The 24,594-nt window shown below is 56.3% G+C and overlaps 1 protein-coding gene across 1 annotated transcript; it reads left to right on the top strand.

Annotated features, from left to right (window-relative positions):
• The first annotated feature begins 1,205 nt into the window (after positions 1–1,205).
• LOC132390437 (putative per-hexamer repeat protein 5) lies at positions 1,206–15,516 on the top strand. The gene is made up of 4 exons (XM_059963050.1): positions 1,206–1,224; positions 11,298–11,989; positions 14,815–14,844; positions 14,875–15,516. The coding sequence occupies exons 1-4, from the start codon at positions 1,206–1,208 to the stop codon at positions 15,082–15,084; spliced, it is 951 nt and encodes a 316-aa protein (XP_059819033.1). The 3' UTR covers positions 15,085–15,516.
• Positions 15,517–24,594: the final 9,078 nt, after the last annotated feature.

Raw genomic sequence — 24,594 nt, 5'->3', positions numbered from 1 at the left:
TTACTGACACTGAGAGGGGTGTAGAGGGGCTTACTGACCCTGGGGGGGGTGTAGAGGAGGTTACTAAAACTGGGAGTGGTGTAGAGGAGGTTACTGACCCTGGGAAGGGTGTAGAGGAGGTTACTAGTTCTGGGAGGGGGTGTAGAGGAGGTTACTGACAGTGGCAGGGGTGTAGAGGGGTTTACTGACCCTGGGAGGGGTGTAGAGGAGTTTACTAACACTGGGAGTGGTGTGGAGGAGGTTACTGACCCTGGGTGGGGTGTAGTGGTGGTGACTGACCCTGAGTGGGGTATTGAGTAGGTTACTGACTCTAGGAGGTGTGTAGAGGAGGTTACTGACCCTGGGAAGGGTGTAGAGGAGGTTACTGGTTCTGGGAGGGGTGTAGAGGAGGTTACTGACACTGTGAGGTGTGTAGAGGGGTTTACTGACCTAGGGAGGGGTATAGAGGAGGTTACTGACCCTGGGAAGGGTGTAGAGGAGGTTACTGACACTGGGAGGGGTGTAGAGGAGGTTACTGACCCTGGGAGGGGTGTAGAGGAGGTTACTGATACTGGGTGGGGTGTAGAGGGCATTACTGACCCTGGGAGGGGTGTAGAGCCAGAGGGGGCTACTGGATCTGTGAGTGGTAGAAGGGATTACTGACACTGGGAGGGGTGTAGAGGGGGTTACTGACCCTGGGAGGGGTGTAGAGCCAGATGGGGCTACTGCAACTGTGAGTGGTGTAGAAGTGATTACTGACACTGGGAGGTGTGTAGAGGTGGTTACTGATACTAGGAGTGGTGTAGAGGGGGTTACTGACCCTGGGAGGGGTATTGAGGAGGTTACTGTCACTAGGAGGGGTCTAGAGGAGGTTGCTGACACTGGGAGTGGTGTAGAGGGGGTTACTGACCCTGAGAGGGGTGTAGATGGGGTTACTGACCCTGGGAGGGGTGTAGAGGAAGTTACTGACACTGGGAGGGTTGTAGTGGGGGTTAGTGACCCTGGGTGGTGTGTAGAGGAGGTTACTGACCCTGGGAGGGGTGTAGAGGAGGTTACTGACATTTGGAGTGGTGTAGAGGGGGTTACTGGCTCTGGGAGTGTTATAGAGGTGGTTACTGACACTGGGAGGGGTGAAGCGGGGGTTACTGACCCTGGGAAGGATGTAGAGGAGGTTACTGACACTGGGAGGGGTGTAGAGGGGCTTACTGACCCTGGGAGAGGTATAGATGAGGTTACTGCCACCGGGTGGGGTGTAAAGGGGGCTTCTGATCTTGGGAGGGGTGTAGAGGGGGTTACTGACCCTGGGAGGGGTATAGTGGGGGTTACTGACCCTGGGAGGGGTGTAGAGGAGGTTACTAAAACTGGGAGTGGTGTGGAGGAGGTTACTGACGCTGGGTAGGGTGAAGAGGAGGTTACTGGTTCTGGGAGGGGTGTAGAGGAGGTTGCTGTCCCTGGGAGGGGTATAGAGGAGGTTACTGACACTGGTAGGGGTGTAGAGGAGGTTGCTGACACTGCGAAGGGTGTAGAGGAGGTTACTGGTTCTGGGAGGGGTGCAGAGGAGGTTGCTGACACTGTGAGGTGTGTAGAGGGGTTTACTGACCCTGGGAGGGGTATAGAGGAGGTTACTGTCCCTGGGAGGGGTGTAGAGGAGTTTACTGACACTGGCAGGGGTGTAGAGGAGGTTACTGACCCTGGGAGGGGTGTAGAGGAGGTTACAGGTTCTGGGAGGAGTGTAGAGGAGGTTGCTGACACTGTGAGGTGTGTTGTGGGGTTTACTGACACTGGCAGGGGTATTGAGGTTACTGACACTAGAAGGGGTCTAGAGGAGGTTGCTGACACTGGGAGTGGTGTAGAGGGGGTTACTGACCCTGAGAGGGGTGTAGATGGGGCTACTGACCCTGGGAGGGGTGTAGAGGAGGTTACTGACACTGGGAGGGTTGTAGTGGGGGTTAGTGACCCTGGGTGGGGTGTAGAGGAGGTTACTAACCCTGGGTGGGGTGTAGAGGATGTTACTGACCCTGGGAAGGATGTAGAGGAGTTTACTGACACTGGGAGGGGTGTAGAGGGGGTTACTGTCCCTGGGAGGGGTATAGAGGAGGTTACTGACACCGGGTGGGGTGTAAAGGGGGCTTCTGATCTTGGGAGGGGTGTAGAGGGGGTTACTGACCAATGGAGGGGTGTAGTGGGGGTTACTGACCCTGGGAGGGGTGTACAGGAGGTTACTAAAACTGGGAGTGGTGTAGAGGAGGTTACTGACCCTGGGAAGGGTGTAGAGGAGGTTACTGGTTCTGGGAGGGGTGTAGAGGAGGTTACTGACACTGTGAGGTGTGTAGAGGGGTTTACTGACCCTGGGAGGGGTATAGAGGAGGTTACTGACCCTGGGAGGGGTGTAGAGGAGGTGACTGACACTGGCAGGGGTGTAGAGGAGGTTACTGACACTGGCAGGGGTGTACAGGGGTTTACTGACCCTGGGAGGTGTGTAGAGGAGTTTACTAACACTGGGAGTTGTATGGAGGAGGTAACTGACCCTGGGTGGGGTGTAGAGGAGTTTACTGACCCTGGGTTGGGTGTAGAGGAGGTTACTAACACTGGGAGTGGTGTGGAGGAGGTTACTGACCCTGGGTGGGGTGTAGTGGTTGTTACTGACCCTGGGTGGGGTGTAGAGGGGGTTACTGACCCTGGGAGGGGTGTAGAGGAGGTTACTGACACTGGGAGGGTTGTAGTGGGGGATAGTGACCCTGGGTGGGGTGTAGAGGAGGTTACTGACCCTGGGTGGGGTGTAGAGGATGTTACTGACCCTGGGAAGGATGTAGAGGAGGTTACTGACACTGGGAGGGGTGTAGAGGGGGTTACTGACCCTGGGAGGGTTATAGAGGAGGTTACTGACACCGGGTGGGGTGTAAAGGGGGCTTCTGATCTTGGGAGGTGTGTAGAGGGGGTTACTGACACTGGGAGGGGTGTAGTGGGGGTTACTGACCCTGGGAGGGGTGTAGAGGAGGTTACTGACCCTGGGAAGGATGTAGAGGTGGTTACTGACCCTGGGAGGGGTGTAGAGGAGGTTACAGGTTCTGGGAGGAGTGTAGAGGAGGTTGCTGACACTGTGAGGTGTGTTGAGGGGTTTACTGACCCTGGGAGGGGTACAGAGGAGGTTACTGTCCCTGGGAGGGGTGTAGAGGAGTTTACTGACACTGGCAGGGGTATTGAGGTTACTGACACTAGAAGGGGTGTAGAGGGGGTTACTGACCCTGGGAGGGTTATAGAGGAGGTTACTGACACCGGGTGGGGTGTAAAGGGGGCTTCTGATCTTGGGAGGTGTGTAGAGGGGGTTACTGACACTGGGAGGGGTGTAGTGGGGGTTACTGACCCTGGGAGGGGTGTAGAGGAGGTTACTGACCCTGGGAAGGATGTAGAGGTGGTTACTGACACTGTGAGGTGTGTAGTGGAGGTTACTGACCCTGGGAGGGGTGTAGAGGAGGTTACTAAAACTGGGAGTGGTGTGGAGGAGGTTACTGAAGCTGGAAAGGGTGTAGAGGAGGTTACTGGTTCTGGGAGGGGTGTAGAGGAGGTTGCTGACACTGGGAAGGGTGTAGAGGGGGTTACTGGTTCTGGGAGGGGTGTAGAGGAGGTTACTGACCCTGGGAGGGGTGTAGAGGAGGTTACTGACACTGGCAGGGGTGTAGAGGATGTTACTGACACTGGCAGGGGTGTAGAGGGGTTTACTGATCCTGGGAGGAGTGTAGAGGAGTTTACTAACACTGGGAGTTGTATGGAGGAGGTTACTGACCCTGGGTGGGGTGTAGAGGAGGTTACTGACCCTGGGTGGGGTATTGAGTAGGTTACTGACTCTAGGAGGTGTGTAGAGGAGGTTACTGATACTGGGGGGGTGTAGTGGTGGTTACTGACCCTGGGTGGGTTGTAGAGGGGGTTACTGACACTAGGACGTGTGTAGAGGAGGTTACTGGTTCTGGGAGTGGTGTAGAGGGGGTTACTGACCCTGGGAGGGGTGTAGAGGAGGTTACTGACACTAGTAGGAGTCTGGAGGAGGTTACTGGTTCTGGGAGTGGTGTAGAGGGGGTTACTGACCCTGTGAGGGGTATTGAGGAGGTACTGACACTCGGAGGGGTCTAGAGGAGGTTGCTGACACTGGGAGTGGTGTAGAGGGGGTTACTGACCCTGAGAGGGGTGTAGAGGGGTTTACTGACCCTGGGAGGGGTATAGAGGAGGTTACTGTCCCTGGGAGGGGTGTAGAGGAGTTTACTGACACTGGCAGGGGTATTGAGGTTACTGACACTAGAAGGGGTGTAGAGGGGGTTACTGACCCTGAGAGGGGTGTAGATGGGGCTACTGACCCTGGGAGGGGTGTAGAGGAGGTTACTGACACTGGGAGGGTTGTAGTGGGGGTTAGTGACCCTGGGTGGGGTGTAGAGGAGGTTACTAACCCTGGGTGGGGTGTAGAGGATGTTACTGACCCTGGGAAGGATGTAGAGGAGTTTACTGACACTGGGAGGGGTGTAGAGGGGGTTACTGTCCCTGGGAGGGGTATAGAGGAGGTTACTGACACTGGGAGGGGTGTAGAGGGGGTTACTGACCCTGGGAGGGGTATAGAGGAGGTTACTGACTCCGGGTGGGGTGTAAAGGGGGCTTCTGATCTTGGGAGGGGTGTAGAGGGGGTTACTGACCAATGGAGGGGTGTAGTGGGGGTTACTGACCCTGGGAGGGGTGTACAGGAGGTTACTAAAACTGGGAGTGGTGTAGAGGAGGTTACTGACCCTGGGAAGGGTGTAGAGGAGGTTACTGGTTCTGGGAGGGGTGTAGAGGAGGTTACTGACACTGTGAGGTGTGTAGAGGGGTTTACTGACCCTGGGAGGGGTATAGAGGAGGTTACTGACCCTGGGAGGGGTGTAGAGGAGGTGACTGACACTGGCAGGGGTGTAGAGGAGGTTACTGACACTGGCAGGGGTGTAGAGGGGTTTACTGACCCTGGGAGGTGTGTAGAGGAGTTTACTAACACTGGGAGTTGTATGGAGGAGGTAACTGACCCTGGGTGGGGTGTAGAGGAGTTTACTGACCCTGGGTTGGGTGTAGAGGAGGTTACTAACACTGGGAGTGGTGTGGAGGAGGTTACTGACCCTGGGTGGGGTGTAGTGGTTGTTACTGACCCTGGGTGGGGTGTAGAGGGGGTTACTGACCCTGGGAGGGGTGTAGAGGAGGTTACTGACACTGGGAGGGTTGTAGTGGGGGATAGTGACCCTGGGTGGGGTGTAGAGGAGGTTACTGACCCTGGGTGGGGTGTAGAGGATGTTACTGACCCTGGGAAGGATGTAGAGGAGGTTACTGACACTGGGAGGGGTGTAGAGGGGGTTACTGACCCTGGGAGGGTTATAGAGGAGGTTACTGACACCGGGTGGGGTGTAAAGGGGGCTTCTGATCTTGGGAGGTGTGTAGAGGGGGTTACTGACACTGGGAGGGGTGTAGTGGGGGTTACTGACCCTGGGAGGGGTGTAGAGGAGGTTACTGACCCTGGGAAGGATGTAGAGGTGGTTACTGACCCTGGGAGGGGTGTAGAGGAGGTTACAGGTTCTGGGAGGAGTGTAGAGGAGGTTGCTGACACTGTGAGGTGTGTTGAGGGGTTTACTGACCCTGGGAGGGGTATAGAGGAGGTTACTGTCCCTGGGAGGGGTGTAGAGGAGTTTACTGACACTGGCAGGGGTATTGAGGTTACTGACACTAGAAGGGGTGTAGAGGGGGTTACTGACCCTGAGAGGGGTGTAGATGGGGCTACTGACCCTGGGAGGGGTGTAGAGGAGGTTACTGACACTGGGAGGGTTGTAGTGGGGGTTAGTGACCCTGGGTGGGGTGTAGAGGAGGTTACTAACCCTGGGTGGGGTGTAGAGGATGTTACTGACCCTGGGAAGGATGTAGAGGAGTTTACTGACACTGGGAGGGGTGTAGAGGGGGTTACTGTCCCTGGGAGGGGTATAGAGGAGGTTACTGACACTGGGAGGGGTGTAGAGGGGGTTACTGACCCTGGGAGGGGTATAGAGGAGGTTACTGACACCGGGTGGGGTGTAAAGGGGGCTTCTGATCTTGGGAGGGGTGTAGAGGGGGTTACTGACCAATGGAGGGGTGTAGTGGGGGTTACTGACCCTGGGAGGGGTGTACAGGAGGTTACTAAAACTGGGAGTGGTGTAGAGGAGGTTACTGACCCTGGGAAGGGTGTAGAGGAGGTTACTGGTTCTGGGAGGGGTGTAGAGGAGGTTACTGACACTGTGAGGTGTGTAGAGGGGTTTACTGACCCTGGGAGGGGTATAGAGGAGGTTACTGACCCTGGGAGGGGTGTAGAGGAGGTGACTGACACTGGCAGGGGTGTAGAGGAGGTTACTGACACTGGCAGGGGTGTACAGGGGTTTACTGACCCTGGGAGGTGTGTAGAGGAGTTTACTAACACTGGGAGTTGTATGGAGGAGGTAACTGACCCTGGGTGGGGTGTAGAGGAGTTTACTGACCCTGGGTTGGGTGTAGAGGAGGTTACTAACACTGGGAGTGGTGTGGAGGAGGTTACTGACCCTGGGTGGGGTGTAGTGGTTGTTACTGACCCTGGGTGGGGTGTAGAGGGGGTTACTGACCCTGGGAGGGGTGTAGAGGAGGTTACTGACACTGGGAGGGTTGTAGTGGGGGATAGTGACCCTGGGTGGGGTGTAGAGGAGGTTACTGACCCTGGGTGGGGTGTAGAGGATGTTACTGACCCTGGGAAGGATGTAGAGGAGGTTACTGACACTGGGAGGGGTGTAGAGGGGGTTACTGACCCTGGGAGGGTTATAGAGGAGGTTACTGACACCGGGTGGGGTGTAAAGGGGGCTTCTGATCTTGGGAGGTGTGTAGAGGGGGTTACTGACACTGGGAGGGGTGTAGTGGGGGTTACTGACCCTGGGAGGGGTGTAGAGGAGGTTACTGACCCTGGGAAGGATGTAGAGGTGGTTACTGACACTGTGAGGTGTGTAGTGGAGGTTACTGACCCTGGGAGGGGTGTAGAGGAGGTTACTAAAACTGGGAGTGGTGTGGAGGAGGTTACTGAAGCTGGAAAGGGTGTAGAGGAGGTTACTGGTTCTGGGAGGGGTGTAGAGGAGGTTGCTGACACTGGGAAGGGTGTAGAGGGGGTTACTGGTTCTGGGAGGGGTGTAGAGGAGGTTACTGACCCTGGGAGGGGTGTAGAGGAGGTTACTGACACTGGCAGGGGTGTAGAGGATGTTACTGACACTGGCAGGGGTGTAGAGGGGTTTACTGATCCTGGGAGGAGTGTAGAGGAGTTTACTAACACTGGGAGTTGTATGGAGGAGGTTACTGACCCTGGGTGGGGTGTAGAGGAGGTTACTGACCCTGGGTGGGGTATTGAGTAGGTTACTGACTCTAGGAGGTGTGTAGAGGAGGTTACTGATACTGGGGGGGTGTAGTGGTGGTTACTGACCCTGGGTGGGTTGTAGAGGGGGTTACTGACACTAGGACGTGTGTAGAGGAGGTTACTGGTTCTGGGAGTGGTGTAGAGGGGGTTACTGACCCTGGGAGGGGTGTAGAGGAGGTTACTGACACTAGTAGGAGTCTGGAGGAGGTTACTGGTTCTGGGAGTGGTGTAGAGGGGGTTACTGACCCTGTGAGGGGTATTGAGGAGGTACTGACACTCGGAGGGGTCTAGAGGAGGTTGCTGACACTGGGAGTGGTGTAGAGGGGGTTACTGACCCTGAGAGGGGTGTAGAGGGGTTTACTGACCCTGGGAGGTGTGTAGAGGAGGTTACTGACACTGAGAGGGTTGTAGTGGGTGTTAGTGACCCTGGGTGGGGTGTAGAGGAGGTTACTGACCCTGGGTGGGGTGTAGAGGATGTTACTGACCCTGGGAAGGATGTAGAGGAGGTTACTGACACTGGGAGGGGTGTAGAGGGAGTTACTGACCCTGGGAGGGGTATAGAGGAGGTTACTGACACCGGGTGGGGTGTAAAGGGGGCTTCTGATCTTGGGAGGGGTGTAGTGTGGGTTACTGACCCTGGGAGGGGTGTAGAGGAGGTTACTGACCCTGGGAGGGGTATAGAGGAGGTTACTGACACTGGTAGGGGTGTAGCGGAGGTTACTGACACTGGCAGGGGTGTAGAGGGGGTTACTGACCCTGGGACGAGTGTAGAGGAGTTTACTAAAACTGGGAGTGGTGTGGAGAAGGTTACTAACACTGGGAGTGGTGTGGAGGAGGTTACTGACGCTGGGAAGGGTGTAGAGGAGGTTACTGGTTCTGGGAGGGGTGTAGAGGAGGTTGCTGTCCCTGGGAGGGGTGTAGAGGAGGTTACTGACACTGGCAGTGGTGTAGAGGAGGTTACTGACCCTGGGAGGGGTATAGAGGAGATTACTGACGCTGGGTGGGGTGTAGAGGAGGTTACTGACCCTGGGTGGGGTTTAGAGGGGTTTACTGACCCTGGGAGGGGTGTAGAGTGGGTTACTGACCCTGGGAGGGGTGTAGAGGAGTTTACTAACACTGGGAGTGGTGTGGAGGAGGTTACTGACCCTGGGTGGGGTGTAGTGGTGGTTACTGACCCTGGGTGGGGTATTGAGTAGGTTACTGACTCTAGGAGGTGTGTAGAGGAGGTTACTGATACTGGGAGGGGTGTAGTGGTGGTTACTGACCCTGGGAGGGGTGTAGAGGGGATTACTGACCCTGGGAGGGGTGTAGAGGAGGTAACTAACACTGGGAGTGGTGTGGAGGAGGTTACTGACCCTGGGTGGGGTGTAGTGGTGGTTACTGACCCTGGGTGGGGTATTGAGTAGGTTACTGACTCTAGGAGGTGTGTAGAGGAGGTTACTGACCCTGGGAGGGGTGTAGAGGAGGTTACTAAAACTGGGAGTGGTGTGGAGGAGGTTACTGACGCTGGGAAGGGTGAAGAGGAGGTTACTGGTTCTGGGAGGGGTGTAGAGGAGGTTACTGACACTGGGAGTGGTGTGGAGGAGGTTACTGACGCTGGGAAGGGTGTAGAGGAGGTTACTGGTTCTGGGAGGGGTGCAGAGGAGGTTGCTGACACTGTGAGGTGTGTAGAGGGGTTTACTGACCCTGGGAGGGGTATAGAGGAGGTTACTGTCCCTGGGAGGGGTGTAGAGGAGTTTACTGACACTGGCAGGGGTGTAGAGGAGGTTACTGACCCTGGGAGGGGTGTAGAGGAGGTTACAGGTTCTGGGAGGAGTGTAGAGGAGGTTGCTGACACTGTGAGGTGTGTTGAGGGGTTTACTGACCCTGGGAGGGGTATAGAGGAGGTTACTGTCCCTGGGAGGGGTGTAGAGGAGTTTACTGACACTGGCAGGGGTATTGAGGTTACTGACACTAGAAGGGGTCTAGAGGAGGTTGCTGACACTGGGAGTGGTGTAGAGGGGGTTACTGACCCTGAGAGGGGTGTAGATGGGGCTACTGACCCTGGGAGGGGTGTAGAGGAGGTTACTGACACTGGGAGGGTTGTAGTGGGCGTTAGTGACCCTGGGTGGGGTGTAGAGGAGGTTACTAACCCTGGGTGGGGTGTAGAGGATGTTACTGACCCTGGGAAGGATGTAGAGGAGTTTACTGACACTGGGAGGGGTGTAGAGGGGGTTACTGTCCCTGGGAGGGGTATAGAGGAGGTTACTGACACTGGGAGGGGTGTAGAGGGGGTTACTGACCCTGGGAGGGGTATAGAGGAGGTTACTGACACCGGGTGGGGTGTAAAGGGGGCTTCTGATCTTGGGAGGGGTGTAGAGGGGGTTACTGACCAATGGAGGGGTGTAGTGGGGGTTACTGACCCTGGGAGGGGTGTACAGGAGGTTACTAAAACTGGGAGTGGTGTAGAGGAGGTTACTGACCCTGGGAAGGGTGTAGAGGAGGTTACTGGTTCTGGGAGGGGTGTAGAGGAGGTTACTGACACTGTGAGGTGTGTAGAGGGGTTTACTGACCCTGGGAGGGGTATAGAGGAGGTTACTGACCCTGGGAGGGGTGTAGAGGAGGTGACTGACACTGGCAGGGGTGTAGAGGAGGTTACTGACACTGGCAGGGGTGTACAGGGGTTTACTGACCCTGGGAGGTGTGTAGAGGAGTTTACTAACACTGGGAGTTGTATGGAGGAGGTAACTGACCCTGGGTGGGGTGTAGAGGAGTTTACTGACCCTGGGTTGGGTGTAGAGGAGGTTACTAACACTGGGAGTGGTGTGGAGGAGGTTACTGACCCTGGGTGGGGTGTAGTGGTTGTTACTGACCCTGGGTGGGGTGTAGAGGGGGTTACTGACCCTGGGAGGGGTGTAGAGGAGGTTACTGACACTGGGAGGGTTGTAGTGGGGGATAGTGACCCTGGGTGGGGTGTAGAGGAGGTTACTGACCCTGGGTGGGGTGTAGAGGATGTTACTGACCCTGGGAAGGATGTAGAGGAGGTTACTGACACTGGGAGGGGTGTAGAGGGGGTTACTGACCCTGGGAGGGTTATAGAGGAGGTTACTGACACCGGGTGGGGTGTAAAGGGGGCTTCTGATCTTGGGAGGTGTGTAGAGGGGGTTACTGACACTGGGAGGGGTGTAGTGGGGGTTACTGACCCTGGGAGGGGTGTAGAGGTGGTTACTGACCCTGGGAAGGATGTAGAGGTGGTTACTGACACTGTGAGGGGTGTAGTGGAGGTTACTGACCCTGGGAGGGGTGTAGAGGAGGTTACTAAAACTGGGAGTGGTGTGGAGGAGGTTACTGAAGCTGGAAAGGGTGTAGAGGAGGTTACTGGTTCTGGGAGGGGTGTAGAGGAGGTTGCTGACACTGGGAAGGGTGTAGAGGGGGTTACTGGTTCTGGGAGGGGTGTAGAGGAGGTTACTGACCCTGGGAGGGGTGTAGAGGAGGTTACTGACACTGGCAGGGGTGTAGAGGATGTTACTGACACTGGCAGGGGTGTAGAGGGGTTTACTGATCCTGGGAGGAGTGTAGAGGAGTTTACTAACACTGGGAGTTGTATGGAGGAGGTTACTGACCCTGGGTGGGGTGTAGAGGAGGTTACTGACCCTGGGTGGGGTATTGAGTAGGTTACTGACTCTAGGAGGTGTGTAGAGGAGGTTACTGATACTGGGGGGGTGTAGTGGTGGTTACTGACCCTGGGTGGGTTGTAGAGGGGGTTACTGACACTAGGACGTGTGTAGAGGAGGTTACTGGTTCTGGGAGTGGTGTAGAGGGGGTTACTGACCCTGGGAGGGGTGTAGAGGAGGTTACTGACACTAGTAGGAGTCTGGAGGAGGTTACTGGTTCTGGGAGTGGTGTAGAGGGGGTTACTGACCCTGTGAGGGGTATTGAGGAGGTACTGACACTCGGAGGGGTCTAGAGGAGGTTGCTGACACTGGGAGTGGTGTAGAGGGGGTTACTGACCCTGAGAGGGGTGTAGAGGGGTTTACTGACCCTGGGAGGTGTGTAGAGGAGGTTACTGACACTGAGAGGGTTGTAGTGGGTGTTAGTGACCCTGGGTGGGGTGTAGAGGAGGTTACTGACCCTGGGTGGGGTGTAGAGGATGTTACTGACCCTGGGAAGGATGTAGAGGAGGTTACTGACACTGGGAGGGGTGTAGAGGGAGTTACTGACCCTGGGAGGGGTATAGAGGAGGTTACTGACACCGGGTGGGGTGTAAAGGGGGCTTCTGATCTTGGGAGGGGTGTAGTGTGGGTTACTGACCCTGGGAGGGGTGTAGAGGAGGTTACTGACCCTGGGAGGGGTATAGAGGAGGTTACTGACACTGGCAGGGGTGTAGCGGAGGTTACTGACACTGGCAGGGGTGTAGAGGGGGTTACTGACCCTGGGACGAGTGTAGAGGAGTTTACTAAAACTGGGAGTGGTGTGGAGAAGGTTACTAACACTGGGAGTGGTGTGGAGGAGGTTACTGACGCTGGGAAGGGTGTAGAGGAGGTTACTGGTTCTGGGAGGGGTGTAGAGGAGGTTGCTGTCCCTGGGAGGGGTGTAGAGGAGGTTACTGACACTGGCAGTGGTGTAGAGGAGGTTACTGACCCTGGGAGGGGTATAGAGGAGATTACTGACGCTGGGTGGGGTGTAGAGGAGGTTACTGACCCTGGGTGGGGTTTAGAGGGGTTTACTGACCCTGGGAGGGGTGTAGAGTGGGTTACTGACCCTGGGAGGGGTGTAGAGGAGTTTACTAACACTGGGAGTGGTGTGGAGGAGGTTACTGACCCTGTGTGGGGTGTAGTGGTGGTTACTGACCCTGGGTGGGGTATTGAGTAGGTTACTGACTCTAGGAGGTGTGTAGAGGAGGTTACTGATACTGGGAGGGGTGTAGTGGTGGTTACTGACCCTGGGAGGGGTGTAGAGGGGATTACTGACCCTGGGAGGGGTGTAGAGGAGGTAACTAACACTGGGAGTGGTGTGGAGGAGGTTACTGACCCTGGGTGGGGTGTAGAGGAGGTTACTAAAACTGGGAGTGGTGTGGAGGAGGTTACTGACCCTGGGAAGGGTGTAGAGGAGGTTACTGGTTCTGGGAGTGGTGTAGAGGAGGTTGCTGACACTGGGAAGCGTGTAGAGGAGGTTACTGGTTCTGGGAGGGGTGTAGAGGAGGTTACTGACCCTGGGTGGGGTGTAGAGGAGGTTACTGACCCTGGGTGGGGTGTAGAGGAGGTTACTGACACTGTGAGGTGTGTAGAGGGGTTTACTGACACTGGGAGGGGTATAGAGGAGGTTACTGACCCTGGGAGGGGTGTAGAGGAGGTTACTGACACTGGCAGGGGTGTAGAGGAGGTTACTGACCCTGGGAGGGGTGTAGAGGAGGTTACTGACACTGGGAGGGGTATAGAGGAGGTTACTGACCCTGGGGGGGTTGTAGAGGAGGTTACTGACCCTGGGAAGGGTGTAGAGGAGGTTACTGACCCTGGGAGGGGTGTATAGGAGGTTACTGACACTGGCAGGCGTGTAGAGGAGGTTACTGACACTGTGAGGTGTGTAGAGGGGTTTACTGACACTGGGAGGGGTGTAGAGGAGGTTACTGACCCTGGGAGGGGTGTAGAGGAGGTTACTGACATTTGGAGTGGCGTAGAGGGGGTTACTGGCTCTCGGAGTGGTATAGAGGTGGTTACTGACACTGGGAGGCGTGTAGCGGTGGTTACTGACTCTGGGAGGCGTGTAGCGGGGGTTACTGACCCTGGGAGGGGTGTAGAGGAGGTTACTGACACTGGGAGTGGTATAGAGGGGGTTTCTGACCCTGAGAGGTGTGTAGTGGGGGTAACTGACCCTGGGAGGGGTATTGAGTTGGTTAATGACACAAGGAGGTGTGTAGAGGAGGTTACTGGTTCTGGGAGTGGTGTAGAGGGGGTTACTGACCCTGGGAGGGGTATAGAGGAGGTTACTGACCCTGGGAGGTGTGTAGAGGAGGTTACTGACTCTGGCTGGGGTGTAGAGGGGGTTACTGACCCTGGGAGGGGTGTAGTTGGGGCTACTGACACTGGGAGGGGTGTAGTGGGGGTTACTGACCCTGGGGGGGGTATTGAGTAAGGTTACTGACACTAGGAGGGGTGTAGAGGAGGTTACTGATACTGGGAGGGGTGTATTGGTGGTTATTGACCCTGGGTGGGGTGTAGAGCTGGAGGGGATTTCTGACCCTGAGAGGGGTTTAGAGGAGGTTACTGACCCTGCGAGGGGTGTAGAGGAGGTTACTGACACTGGCAGCGGTGTAGAGGGGTTTACTGATACTGGGAGGGGTGTAGTGGTGGTTACTGACCCTGGGAGGGGTGTAGAGGTGGTTACTGACCCTGGGAGGGGTGTAGAGGAGGTTACTGACACTGGGAGGGTTTTTGATGGGGTTACTGACCCTGGGAGGGGTGTAGAGGAGGTTACTGACACTGGGAGTGGTCTAGAGGGGGTTTCTGACCCTGAGAGGTGTGTAGTGGGGGTAACTGACCCTGGGAGGGGTATTGAGTAGGTTACTGACACTAGGAGGTGTGTAGAGGAGGTTACTGGTTCTGGGAGGGGTGTAGAGGAGGTTACTGACCCTGGGAGGGGTGTAGAGGAGGTTACTGATACTGTGAGGTGTGTAGAGGGGGTTACTGACCCTGAGAGGAGTATAGAGGAGGATACTGACATTGGGAGGGGTGTAGAGGGGGTTACTGACACTGGCAGGGGTGTAGAGGAGGTTACTGACACTGTGAGGTGTGTAGAGGGGTTACTGACCCTGGGAGGGGTGTAGAGGAGGTTACTGACACTGGCAGGGGTGTAGAGGAGGTTACTGACCCTGGGAGGTGTGTAGAGGAGGTTACTGACCCTGGGAAGGGTGTAGAGGAGGTTACTGACCCTGGGAGGGGTGTAGAGGAGGTTACTGACACTGTGAGCTGTGTCGAGGGGTTTACTGACACTGGGAGGGGTGTAGAGGAGGTTACTGACCCTGGCAGGGGTGTAGAGGGGTTACTGACACTGGGAGGCGTGTAGCGGGGGTTACTGACCCTGGGAGGGTTATTCAGTAGGTTACTGACACTAGGAGGTGTGCCGAGGGTGTTACTGATACTGGGAGGGGTGTAGTGGTGGTTACTGACCCTGGGATGGGTGTAGAGGTGGTTACTGACCCTGGGAGGGGTGTAGAGGAGGTTACTGACCCTGGGAGGGGTGTAGAGGAGGTTACTGACCCTGGGAGGGGTATAGAGGAGGTTACTGACCCTGGGAGGGGTGTAGAGGAGGTTACTGACACTGGCAGGGGTGTAGAGGAGGTTACTGACACTGGCAGGGGTGTAGAGGGGTTTACTGACCCTGGGAGGGGTATAGAGGATGTTACTGACCCTGTGAGGGGTGTAGAGGAGGTTACTGACACTGGCAGTGGTGTAGAGGAGGTTACTGACCCTGGGAGGGGTGTAGAGGAGGTTACTGTCCCTGGGAGGGGTGTAGAGGAGGTTACTGACACTGGCAGTGGTGTAGAGGAGGTTACTGACCCTGGGTGGGGTTTAGAGGGGTTTACTGACCCTGGGAGGGGTGTAGAGTGGGTTACTGACCCTGGGAGGGGTGTAGAGGAGTTTACTAACACTGGGAGTGGTGTGGAGGAGGTTACTGACCCTGGGTGGGGTGTAGTGGTGGTTACTGACCCTGGGTGGGGTATTGAGTAGGTTACTGACTCTAGGAGGTGTGTAGAGGAGGTTACTGACTCTGGCTGGGGTGTAGAGGGGGTTACTGACCCTGGGAGGGGTGTAGTTGGGGCTACTGACACTGGGAGGGGTGAGGAGGAGGTTACTGATACTGGGAGGGGTGTAGTGGTGGTTACTGACCCTGGGTGGGGTGTAGAGGGGGTTACTGACCCTGGGACGGGTGTAGAGGGGGTTACTGACCCTGGGAGGGGTGTAGAGGAGGTAACTAACACTGGGAGTGGTGTGGAGGAGGTTACTGACCCTGGGTGGGGTGTAGTGGTGGTTACTGACCCTGGGTGGGTTATTGAGTAGGTTGCTGACACTGTGAGGTGTGTAGAGGAGGTTACTGACCCTGGGAGGGGTATAGAGGAGGTTACTGACCCTGGGAGGTGTGTAGAGGAGGTTACTGACTCTGGCTGGGGTGTAGAGGGGGTTACTGACCCTGGGAGGGGTGTAGTTGGGGCTACTGACACTGGGAGGGGTGTAGTGGGGGTTACTGACCCTGGGGGGGGTATTGAGTAAGGTTACTGACACTAGGAGGGGTGTAGAGGAGGTTACTGATACTGGGAGTGGTGTATTGGTGGTTATTGACCCTGGGTGGGGTGTAGAGCTGGAGGGGATTTCTGACCCTGAGAGGGGTATAGAGGAGGTTACTGACCCTGCGAGGGGTGTAGAGGAGGTTACTGACACTGGGAGGGGTGTAGAGGGGGTTACTGACCCTGGGAGGGTTATAGAGGAGGTTACTGACACCGGGTGGGGTGTAAAGGGGGCTTCTGATCTTGGGAGGTGTGTAGAGGGGGTTACTGACACTGGGAGGGGTGTAGTGGGGGTTACTGACCCTGGGAGGGGTGTAGAGGAGGTTACTGACCCTGGGAAGGATGTAGAGGTGGTTACTGACACTGTGAGGGGTGTAGTGGAGGTTACTGACCCTGGGAGGGGTGTAGAGGAGGTTACTAACACTGGGAGTGGTGTGGAGGAGGTTACTGACCCTGGGAAGGGTGTAGAGGAGGTTACTGGTTCTGGGAGGGGTGTAGAGGAGGTTGCTGACACTGGGAAGGGTGTAGAGGGGGTTACTGGTTCTGGGAGGGGTGTAGAGGAGGTTACTGACCCTGGGAGGGGTGTAGAGGAGGTTACTGACACTGGCAGGGGTGTAGAGGATGTTACTGACACTGGCAGGGGTGTAGAGGGGTTTACTGATCCTGGGAGGAGTGTAGAGGAGTTTACTAACACTGGGAGTTGTATGGAGGAGGTTACTGACCCTGGGTGGGGTGTAGAGGAGGTTACTGACCCTGGGTGGGGTATTGAGTAGGTTACTGACTCTAGGAGGTGTGTAGAGGAGGTTACTGATACTGGGGGGGTGTAGTGGTGGTTACTGACCCTGGGTGGGTTGTAGAGGGGGTTACTGACACTAGGACGTGTGTAGAGGAGGTTACTGGTTCTGGGAGTGGTGTAGAGGGGGTTACTGACCCTGGGAGGGGTGTAGAGGAGGTTACTGACACTAGTAGGAGTCTGGAGGAGGTTACTGGTTCTGGGAGTGGTGTAGAGGGGGTTACTGACACTGTGAGGGGTATTGAGGAGGTACTGACACTCGGAGGGGTCTAGAGGAGGTTGCTGACACTGGGAGTGGTGTAGAGGGGGTTACTGACCCTGAGAGGGGTGTAGAGGGGTTTACTGACCCTGGGAGGTGTGTAGAGGAGGTTACTGACACTGGGAGGGTTGTAGTGGAGGTTAGTGACCCTGGGAGGGGTGTAGAGGAGGTTACTGACCCTGGGTGGGGTGTAGAGGATGTTACTGACCCTGGGAAGGATGTAGAGGAGGTTACTGACACTGGGAGGGGTGTAGAGGGAGTTACTGACCCTGGGAGGGGTATAGAGGAGGTTACTGACACCGGGTGGGGTGTAAAGGGGGCTTCTGATCTTGGGAGGGGTGTAGTGTGGGTTACTGACCCTGGGAGGGGTGTAGAGGAGGTTACTGACCCTGGGAGGGGTATAGAGGAGGTTACTGACACTGGCAGGGGTGTAGCGGAGGTTACTGACACTGGCAGGGGTGTAGAGGGGGTTACTGACCCTGGGACGAGTGTAGAGGAGTTTACTAAAACTGGGAGTGGTGTGGAGAAGGTTACTAACACTGGGAGTGGTGTGGAGGAGGTTACTGACGCTGGGAAGGGTGTAGAGGAGGTTACTGGTTCTGGGAGGGGTGTAGAGGAGGTTGCTGTCCCTGGGAGGGGTGTAGAGGAGGTTACTGACACTGGCAGTGGTGTAGAGGAGGTTACTGACCCTGGGAGGGGTATAGAGGAGATTACTGACGCTGGGTGGGGTGTAGAGGAGGTTACTGACCCTGGGTGGGGTTTAGAGGGGTTTACTGACCCTGGGAGGGGTGTAGAGTGGGTTACTGACCCTGGGAGGGGTGTAGAGGAGTTTACTAACACTGGGAGTGGTGTGGAGGAGGTTACTGACCCTGGGAGGGGTATAGAGGAGGTTACTGACACTGGCAGGGGTGTAGCGGAGGTTACTGACACTGGCAGGGGTGTAGAGGAGGTTACTGACCCTGGGAGGGGTATAGAGCAGGTTACTGACACTGGCAGGGGTGTAGCGGAGGTTACTGACACTGGCAGGGGTGTAGAGGGGGTTACTGACCCTGGGACGAGTGTAGAGGAGTTTACTAAAACTGGGAGTGGTGTGGAGAAGGTTACTAACACTGGGAGTGGTGTGGAGGAGGTTACTGACGCTGGGAAGGGTGTAGAGGAGGTTACTGGTTCTGGGAGGGGTGTAGAGGAGGTTGCTGTCCCTGGGAGGGGTGTAGAGGAGGTTACTGACACTGGCAGTGGTGTAGAGGAGGTTACTGACCCTGGGAGGGGTATAGAGGAGATTACTGACGCTGGGTGGGGTGTAGAGGAGGTTACTGACCCTGGGTGGGGTTTAGAGGGGTTTACTGACCCTGGGAGGGGTGTAGAGTGGGTTACTGACCCTGGGAGGGGTGTAGAGGAGTTTACTAACACTGGGAGTGGTGTGGAGGAGGTTACTGACCCTGGGTGGGGTGTAGTGGTGGTTACTGACCCTGGGTGGGGTATTGAGTAGGTTACTGACTCTAGGAGGTGTGTAGAGGAGGTTACTGATACTGGGAGGGGTGTAGTGGTGGTTACTGACCCTGGGAGGGGTGTAGAGGGGATTACTGACCCTGGGAGGGGTGTAGAGGAGGTAACTAACACTGGGAGTGGTGTGGAGGAGGTTACTGACCCTGGGTGGGGTGTAGTGGTGGTTACTGACCCTGGGTGGGGTATTGAGTAGGTTACTGACTCTAGGAGGTGTGTAGAGGAGGTTACTGACCCTGGGAGGGGTGTAGAGGAGGTTACTAAAACTGGGAGTGGTGTGGAGGAGGTTACTGACCCTGGGAAGGGTGTAGAGGAGGTTACTGGTTCTGGGAGGGGTGTAGAGGAGGTTACTGACCCTGGGAGGGGTGTAGAGGAGTTTACTAACACTGGGAGTGGTGTGGAGGAGGTTACTGACCCTGGGTGGGGTGTAGAGCTGGAGGGGATTTCTGACCCTGAGAGGGGTGTAGAGGGGGTTACTGACCCTGGGAGGGGTTTAGAGGAGGTTACTGACACTGGGAGGTCTGTAGTGGGGGTTACTGACCCTGGGAGGGGTGTAGAGGTGGTTACTGACCCTGGGTGGGGTGTAGAGCTGGAGGGGATTTCTGACCCTGAGAGGGGTGTAGTGGGGGTTACTGACCCTGGGAGGGGTATTGTGTAGGTTGCTGACACTGGGAGTGGTGTAGAGGGGGTTACTGACATTGTGAGGTGTGTAGAGGGGTTTACTGACCCTGGGAGGGGTATAGAGGAGGTTACTGACCCTGGGAGGGGTGTAGAGGAGGTTACTGACATTGTGAGGTGTGTAGAGGGGTTTACTGACCCTGGGAGGGGTATAGAGGAGGTTACTGACCCTGGGAGGGGTGTAGAGCAGGTTACTGACACTGGCAGGGGTGTAGAGGGGTTACTGACACTGGGAGGGTTATTCAGTAGGTTACTGACACTAGGAGGTGTGTAGAGGGGGTTACTGATACTGGGAGGGGTGTAGTGGTGGTTACTGACCCTGGGAGGGGTGTAGAGGAGGTTAGTGACACTAGGAGGGGTGTAGAGGAGGTTACTGACACTGGGAGTGGTATAGAGGGGGTTTCTGACCCTGAGAGGTGTGTATTGGGGGTAACTGACCCTGGGAGGGGTATTGAGTAGGTTACTGACACTAGGAGGTGTGTAGAGGAGGTTACTGGTTCTGGGATTGGTGTAGAGGGGGTTACTGACCCTGAGAGGGGTGTAGAGGGGGTTACTGACCCGGAGAGGGGTGTAGAGGGGGTTACTGACCCTGGGAGGGGTATTGAGGATGTTACTGACACTAGGAGGGGTCTAGAGGAGGTTGCTGACACTGGGAGTGGTGTAGAGGGGGTTACTGACCCTGAGAGGGGTGTAGAGGGGGTTACTGACCCTGGGAGGGGTGTAGAGGTGGTTACTGACACTGGGAGGGTTGTAGTGGGGGTTACTGACCCTGGGTGGGGTGTCGAGGAGGTTACTGACACTGGCAGTGGTGTAGAGGAGGTTACTGACCCTGTGAGGGGTGTAGAGGGGGTTACTGACCCTGGGAGGGGTGTAGAGGAGGTTACTGACCCTGGGAGGGGTGTAGAGGAGGTTACTGACCCTGGCAGGGGTGTAGAGGGGTTACTGACTCTGGGAGGCGTGTAGCGGGGGTTACTGACCCTGGGAGGGTTATTCAGTAGGTTACTGACACTAGGAGGTGTGTAGAGGGGGTTACTGATACTGGGAGGGGTGTAGTGGTGGTTACTGACCCTGGGAGGGGTGTAGAGGAGGTTAGTGACACTAGGAGGGGTCTAGAGGAGGTTGCTGACACTGGGAGTGGTGTAGAGGGGGTTACTGACACTGGGAGGGTTGTAGTGGGGGTTAGTGACCCTGGGTGGGGTGTAGAGGAGGTTACTGACCCTGGGTGGGGTGTAGAGGATGTTACTGACCCTGGGAAGGATGTAGAGGAGGTTACTGACACTGGGAGGGGTGTAGAGGGGGTTACTGACCCTGGGAGGGGTATAGTGGAGGTTACTGACACCGGGTGGGGTGTAAAGGGGGCTTCTGATCTTGGGAGGGGTGTAGTGGTGGTTACTGACGCTGGGAGGGGTATAGAGGAGGTTACTGACCCTGGGAGGGGTGTAGAGGAGGTTACTGACCCTGGGAGGGGTGTAGAGGGGTTACTGACACTGGGAGGCGAGTAGCGGGGGTTACTGACCCTGGGAGGGTTATTCAGTAGGTTACTGACACTAGGAGGTGTGTAGAGGGGGTTACTGATACTGGGAGGGGTGTAGTGGTGGTTACTGACCCTGGGAGGGGTGTAGAGGAGGTTAGTGACACTAGGAGGGGTCTAGAGGAGGTTGCTGACACTGGGAGTGGTGTAGAGGGGGTTACTGACACTGGGAGGGTTGTAGTGGGGGTTAGTGACCCTGGGTGGGGTGTAGAGGAGGTTACTGACCCTGTGTGGGGTGTAGAGGATGTTACTGACCCTGGGAAGGATGTAGAGGAGGTTACTGACACTGGGAGGGGTGTAGAGGGGGTTACTGACCCAGGGAGGGGTATAGAGGAGGTTACTGACACCGGGTGGGGTGTAAAGGGGGCTTCTGATCTTGGGAGGGGTGTAGTGGGGGTTACTGAACCTGGGAGGGGTGTAGAGGAGGTTACTGACCCTGGGAGGGGTATAGAGGGGGTTACTGACACTGGCAGGGATGTAGAGGAGGTTACTGATACTGGGAGTGGTGTGGAGGAGGTTACTGACCCTGAGTCGGGTGTAGTGGTGGTTACTGACCCTGGGTGGGGTATTGAGTAGGTTACTGACCCTGGGAGGGGTGTAGAGGAGGTTACTGATACTGGGAGGGGTGTCGAGGGTTTTACTGACCCTGGGAGGGGTGTAGAGGAGTTTACTAACACTGGGAGTGGTGTGGAGGAGGTTACTGACCATGGGTGGGGTGTAGAGCTGGAGGGGATTTCTGACCCTGAGAGGGGTGTAGAGGGGGTTACTGACCCTGGGAGGGGTGTAGAGGAGGTTACTGACATGTGAGGTGTGTAGAGGGGTTTACTGACCCTGGGAGGGGTATAGAGGAGGTTACTGACCCTGGGAGGGGTGTAGAGGAGGTTACTGACACTGGCAGGGGTGTAGAGGAGGTTACTGACCCTGGGTGGGGTGTAGAGGGGTTACTGACACTGGGAGGGTTGTAGTGGGGGTTAGTGACCCTGGGTGGGGTGTAGAGGAGGTTACTGACCCTGGGTGGGGTGTAGAGGATGTTACTGACCCTGGGAAGGATGTAGAGGAGGTTACTGACACTGGGAGGGGTGTAGAGGGGGTTACTGACCCTGGGAGGGGTATAGTGGAGGTTACTGACACCGGGTGGGGTGTAAAGGGGGCTTCTGATCTTGTGAGGGGTGTAGTGGGGGTTACTGACCCTGGGAGGGGTGTAGAGGAGGTTACTGACCCTGGCAGGGGTGTAGAGGGGTTACTGACACTGGGAGGCGTGTAGCGGGGGTTACTGACCCTGGGAGGGTTATTCAGTAGGTTACTGACACTAGGAGGTGTGTAGAGGGGGTTACTGATACTGGGAGGGGTGTAGTGGTGGTTACTGACCCTTGGAGGGGTGTAGAGGTGGTTACTGACCCTGGGAGGGGTGTAGAGGAGGTTACTGACACTGGCAGGGGTGTAGAGGGGTTACTGACACTGGGAGGCGTGTAGCGGGGGTTACTGACCCTGGGAGGGTTATTCAGTAGGTTACTGACACTAGGAGGTGTGTAGAGGGGGTTACTGATACTGGGAGGGGTGTAGTGGTGGTTACTGACCCTGGGAGGGGTGTAGAGGAGGTTAGTGACACTAGGAGGGGTCTAGAGGAGGTTGCTGACACTGGGAGTGGTGTAGAGGGGGTTACTGACACTGGGAGGGTTGTAGTGGGGGTTAGTGACCCTGGGTGGGGTGTAGAGGAGGTTACTGACCCTGGGTGGGGTGTAGAGGATGTTACTGACCCTTGGAAGGATGTAGAGGAGGTTACTGACACTGGGAGGGGTGTAGAGGGGGTTACTGACCCAGGGAGGGGTATAGAGGAGGTTACTGACACCGGGTGGGGTGTAAAGGGGGCTTCTGATCTTGGGAGGGGTGTAGTGGGGGTTACTGACCCTGGGAGGGGTGTAGAGGAGGTTACTGACCCTGGGAGGGGTATAGAGGGGGTTACTGACACTGGCAGGGATGTAGAGGAGGTTACTGATACTGGGAGTGGTGTGGAGGAGGTTACTGACCCTGAGTCGGGTGTAGTGGTGGTTACTGACCCTGGGTGGGGTATTGAGTAGGTTACTGACACTAGGAGGTGTGTAGAGGAGGTTACTGATACTGGGAGGGGTGTCGAGGGTTTTACTGACCCTGGGAGGGGTGTAGAGGAGTTTACTAACACTGGGAGTGGTGTGGAGGAGGTTACTGACCATGGGTGGGGTGTAGAGCTGGAGGGGATTTCTGACCCTGAGAGGGGTGTAGAGGGGGTTACTGACCCTGGGAGGGGTGTAGAGGAGGTTACTGACATGTGAGGTGTGTAGAGGGGTTTACTGACCCTGGGAGGGGTATAGAGGAGGTTACTGACCCTGGGAGGGGTGTAGAGGAGGTTACTGACACTGGCAGGGGTGTAGAGGAGGTTACTGACCCTGGGTGGGGTGTAGAGGGGTTACTGACACTGGGAAGGATGTAGAGGAGGTTACTAACACTGGGAGTGGTGTAGAGGGGGTTACTGACCCTGGGTTGGGTGTAGTGGGGCCTACTGACCCTGGGAGGGTTATTCAGTAGGTTACTGACACTAGGAGGTGTGTAGAGGGGGTTACTGACCCTGAGAGGGGTGTAGAGGGGGTTACTGACCCTGAGAGGGGTGTAGAGGGGGTTACTGACCCTGGGAGGGGTATTGAGGAAGTTACTGACACTAGGAGGGGTCTAGAGGAGGTTGCTGACACTGGGAGTGCTGTAGAGGGGGTTACTGACCCTGAGAGGGGTGTAGAGGGGGTTACTGACCCTGGGAGGGGTGTAGAGGAGGTTACTGACACTGGGAGGGTTGTAGTGGGGGTTACTGACCCTGGGTGGAGTGTAGAGGAGGTTACTGACCCTGGGTGGGGTGTAGAGGATGTTACTGACCCTGGGAAGGATGTAGAGGAGGTTACTAACACTGGGAGTGGCGTAGAGGGGGTTACTGACCCTGGGTTGGGTGTAGTGGGGCTTACTGACCCTGGGAGGGGTGTAGAGGAGGTTACTAACACTGGGAGTGGTGTGGAGGAGGTTACTGACCCTGGGTGGGGTGTAGAGGAGGTTACTGGTTCTGGGAGGGGTGTAGAGGAGGTTACTGACACTGTGAGGTGTGTAGAGGAGATTACTGACACTGGCAGGGGTGTAGAGGAGGTTACTGACACTGGGAGGGGTATAGAGGAGATTACTGGTTCTGGGAGTGGTGTAGAGGGGGTTACTGACCCTGGGAGGGGTGTAGAGGAGGTTACTGATACTGTGAGGTGTGTAGAGGGGGTTACTGACCCTGGGAGGTGTATAGAGGAGGTTACTGACCCTGGGAGGAGTGTAGTGGGGGTTACTAACCCTGGGAGGGGTGTAGAGGAGGTTACTGACACTGGGAGGGGTGTAGAGGGGGTTACTGACCCTGGGAGGGGTGTAGAGGAGATTACTGACATTTGGAGGGGTGTAGTGGTGGTTACTGACCCTGGGTGTGGTATTGAGTAGGTTACTGACACTAGAAGGTGTGTAGAGGAGGTTACTGATACTGGGAGTGGTGTGGAGGAGGTTACTGACCCTGAGAGGGGTGTAGAGCGGGTTACTGACACTAGGAGTGGTGTGGAGGAGGTTACTGACCCTGAGAGGGGTGTAGAGCTGGAGGGGATTTCTGACCCTGAGAGGGGTGTAGAGGGGGTTACTGACCCTGGGAGGGGTTTAGAGGAGGTTACTGACACTGGGAGGTCTGTAGTGGGGGTTACTGACCCTGGGAGGGGTGTAGAGGTGGTTACTGACCCTGGGTGGGGTGTAGAGCTGGAGGGGATTTCTGACCCTGAGAGGGGTGTAGTGGGGGTTACTGACCCTGGGAGGGGTATTGTGTAGGTTGCTGACACTGGGAGTGGTGTAGAGGGGGTTACTGACCCTGGGAGGGGTGTAGAGGAGGTTACTGACATTGTGAGGTGTGTAGAGGGGTTTACTGACCCTGGGAGGGGTATAGAGGAGGTTACTGACCCTGGGAGGGGTGTAGAGGAGGTTACTGACACTGGCAGTGGTGTAGAGGAGGTTACTGACCCTGTGAGGGGTGTAGAGGGGGTTACTGACCCTGGGAGGGGTGTAGAGGAGGTTACTGACCCTGGGAGGGGTGTAGAGGAGGTTACTGACCCTGGCAGGGGTGTAGAGGGGTTACTGACTCTGGGAGGCGTGTAGCGGG

Source organism: Hypanus sabinus, unplaced genomic scaffold (genome assembly GCF_030144855.1).
Source record: "Hypanus sabinus isolate sHypSab1 unplaced genomic scaffold, sHypSab1.hap1 scaffold_895, whole genome shotgun sequence".
In the NCBI taxonomy this organism is placed as follows: domain Eukaryota; kingdom Metazoa; phylum Chordata; class Chondrichthyes; order Myliobatiformes; family Dasyatidae; genus Hypanus; species Hypanus sabinus.
This window is presented reverse-complemented; position numbering and strand designations above follow the sequence as displayed.

Excerpts from the sequence above, each read along its gene's own strand:
- LOC132390437 (XM_059963050.1), top strand. Across the intron at positions 11,990-14,814 it reads CTGGCAGTGGTGTAGAGGAG|GTTACTGACCCTGGGAGGGG; the intron begins GTTACTGACCCT and ends GGTGTAGAGGAG. Across the intron at positions 14,845-14,874 it reads CTGGGAGGGGTGTAGAGGAG|GTTACTGACACTGGCAGTGG; the intron begins GTTACTGTCCCT and ends GGTGTAGAGGAG.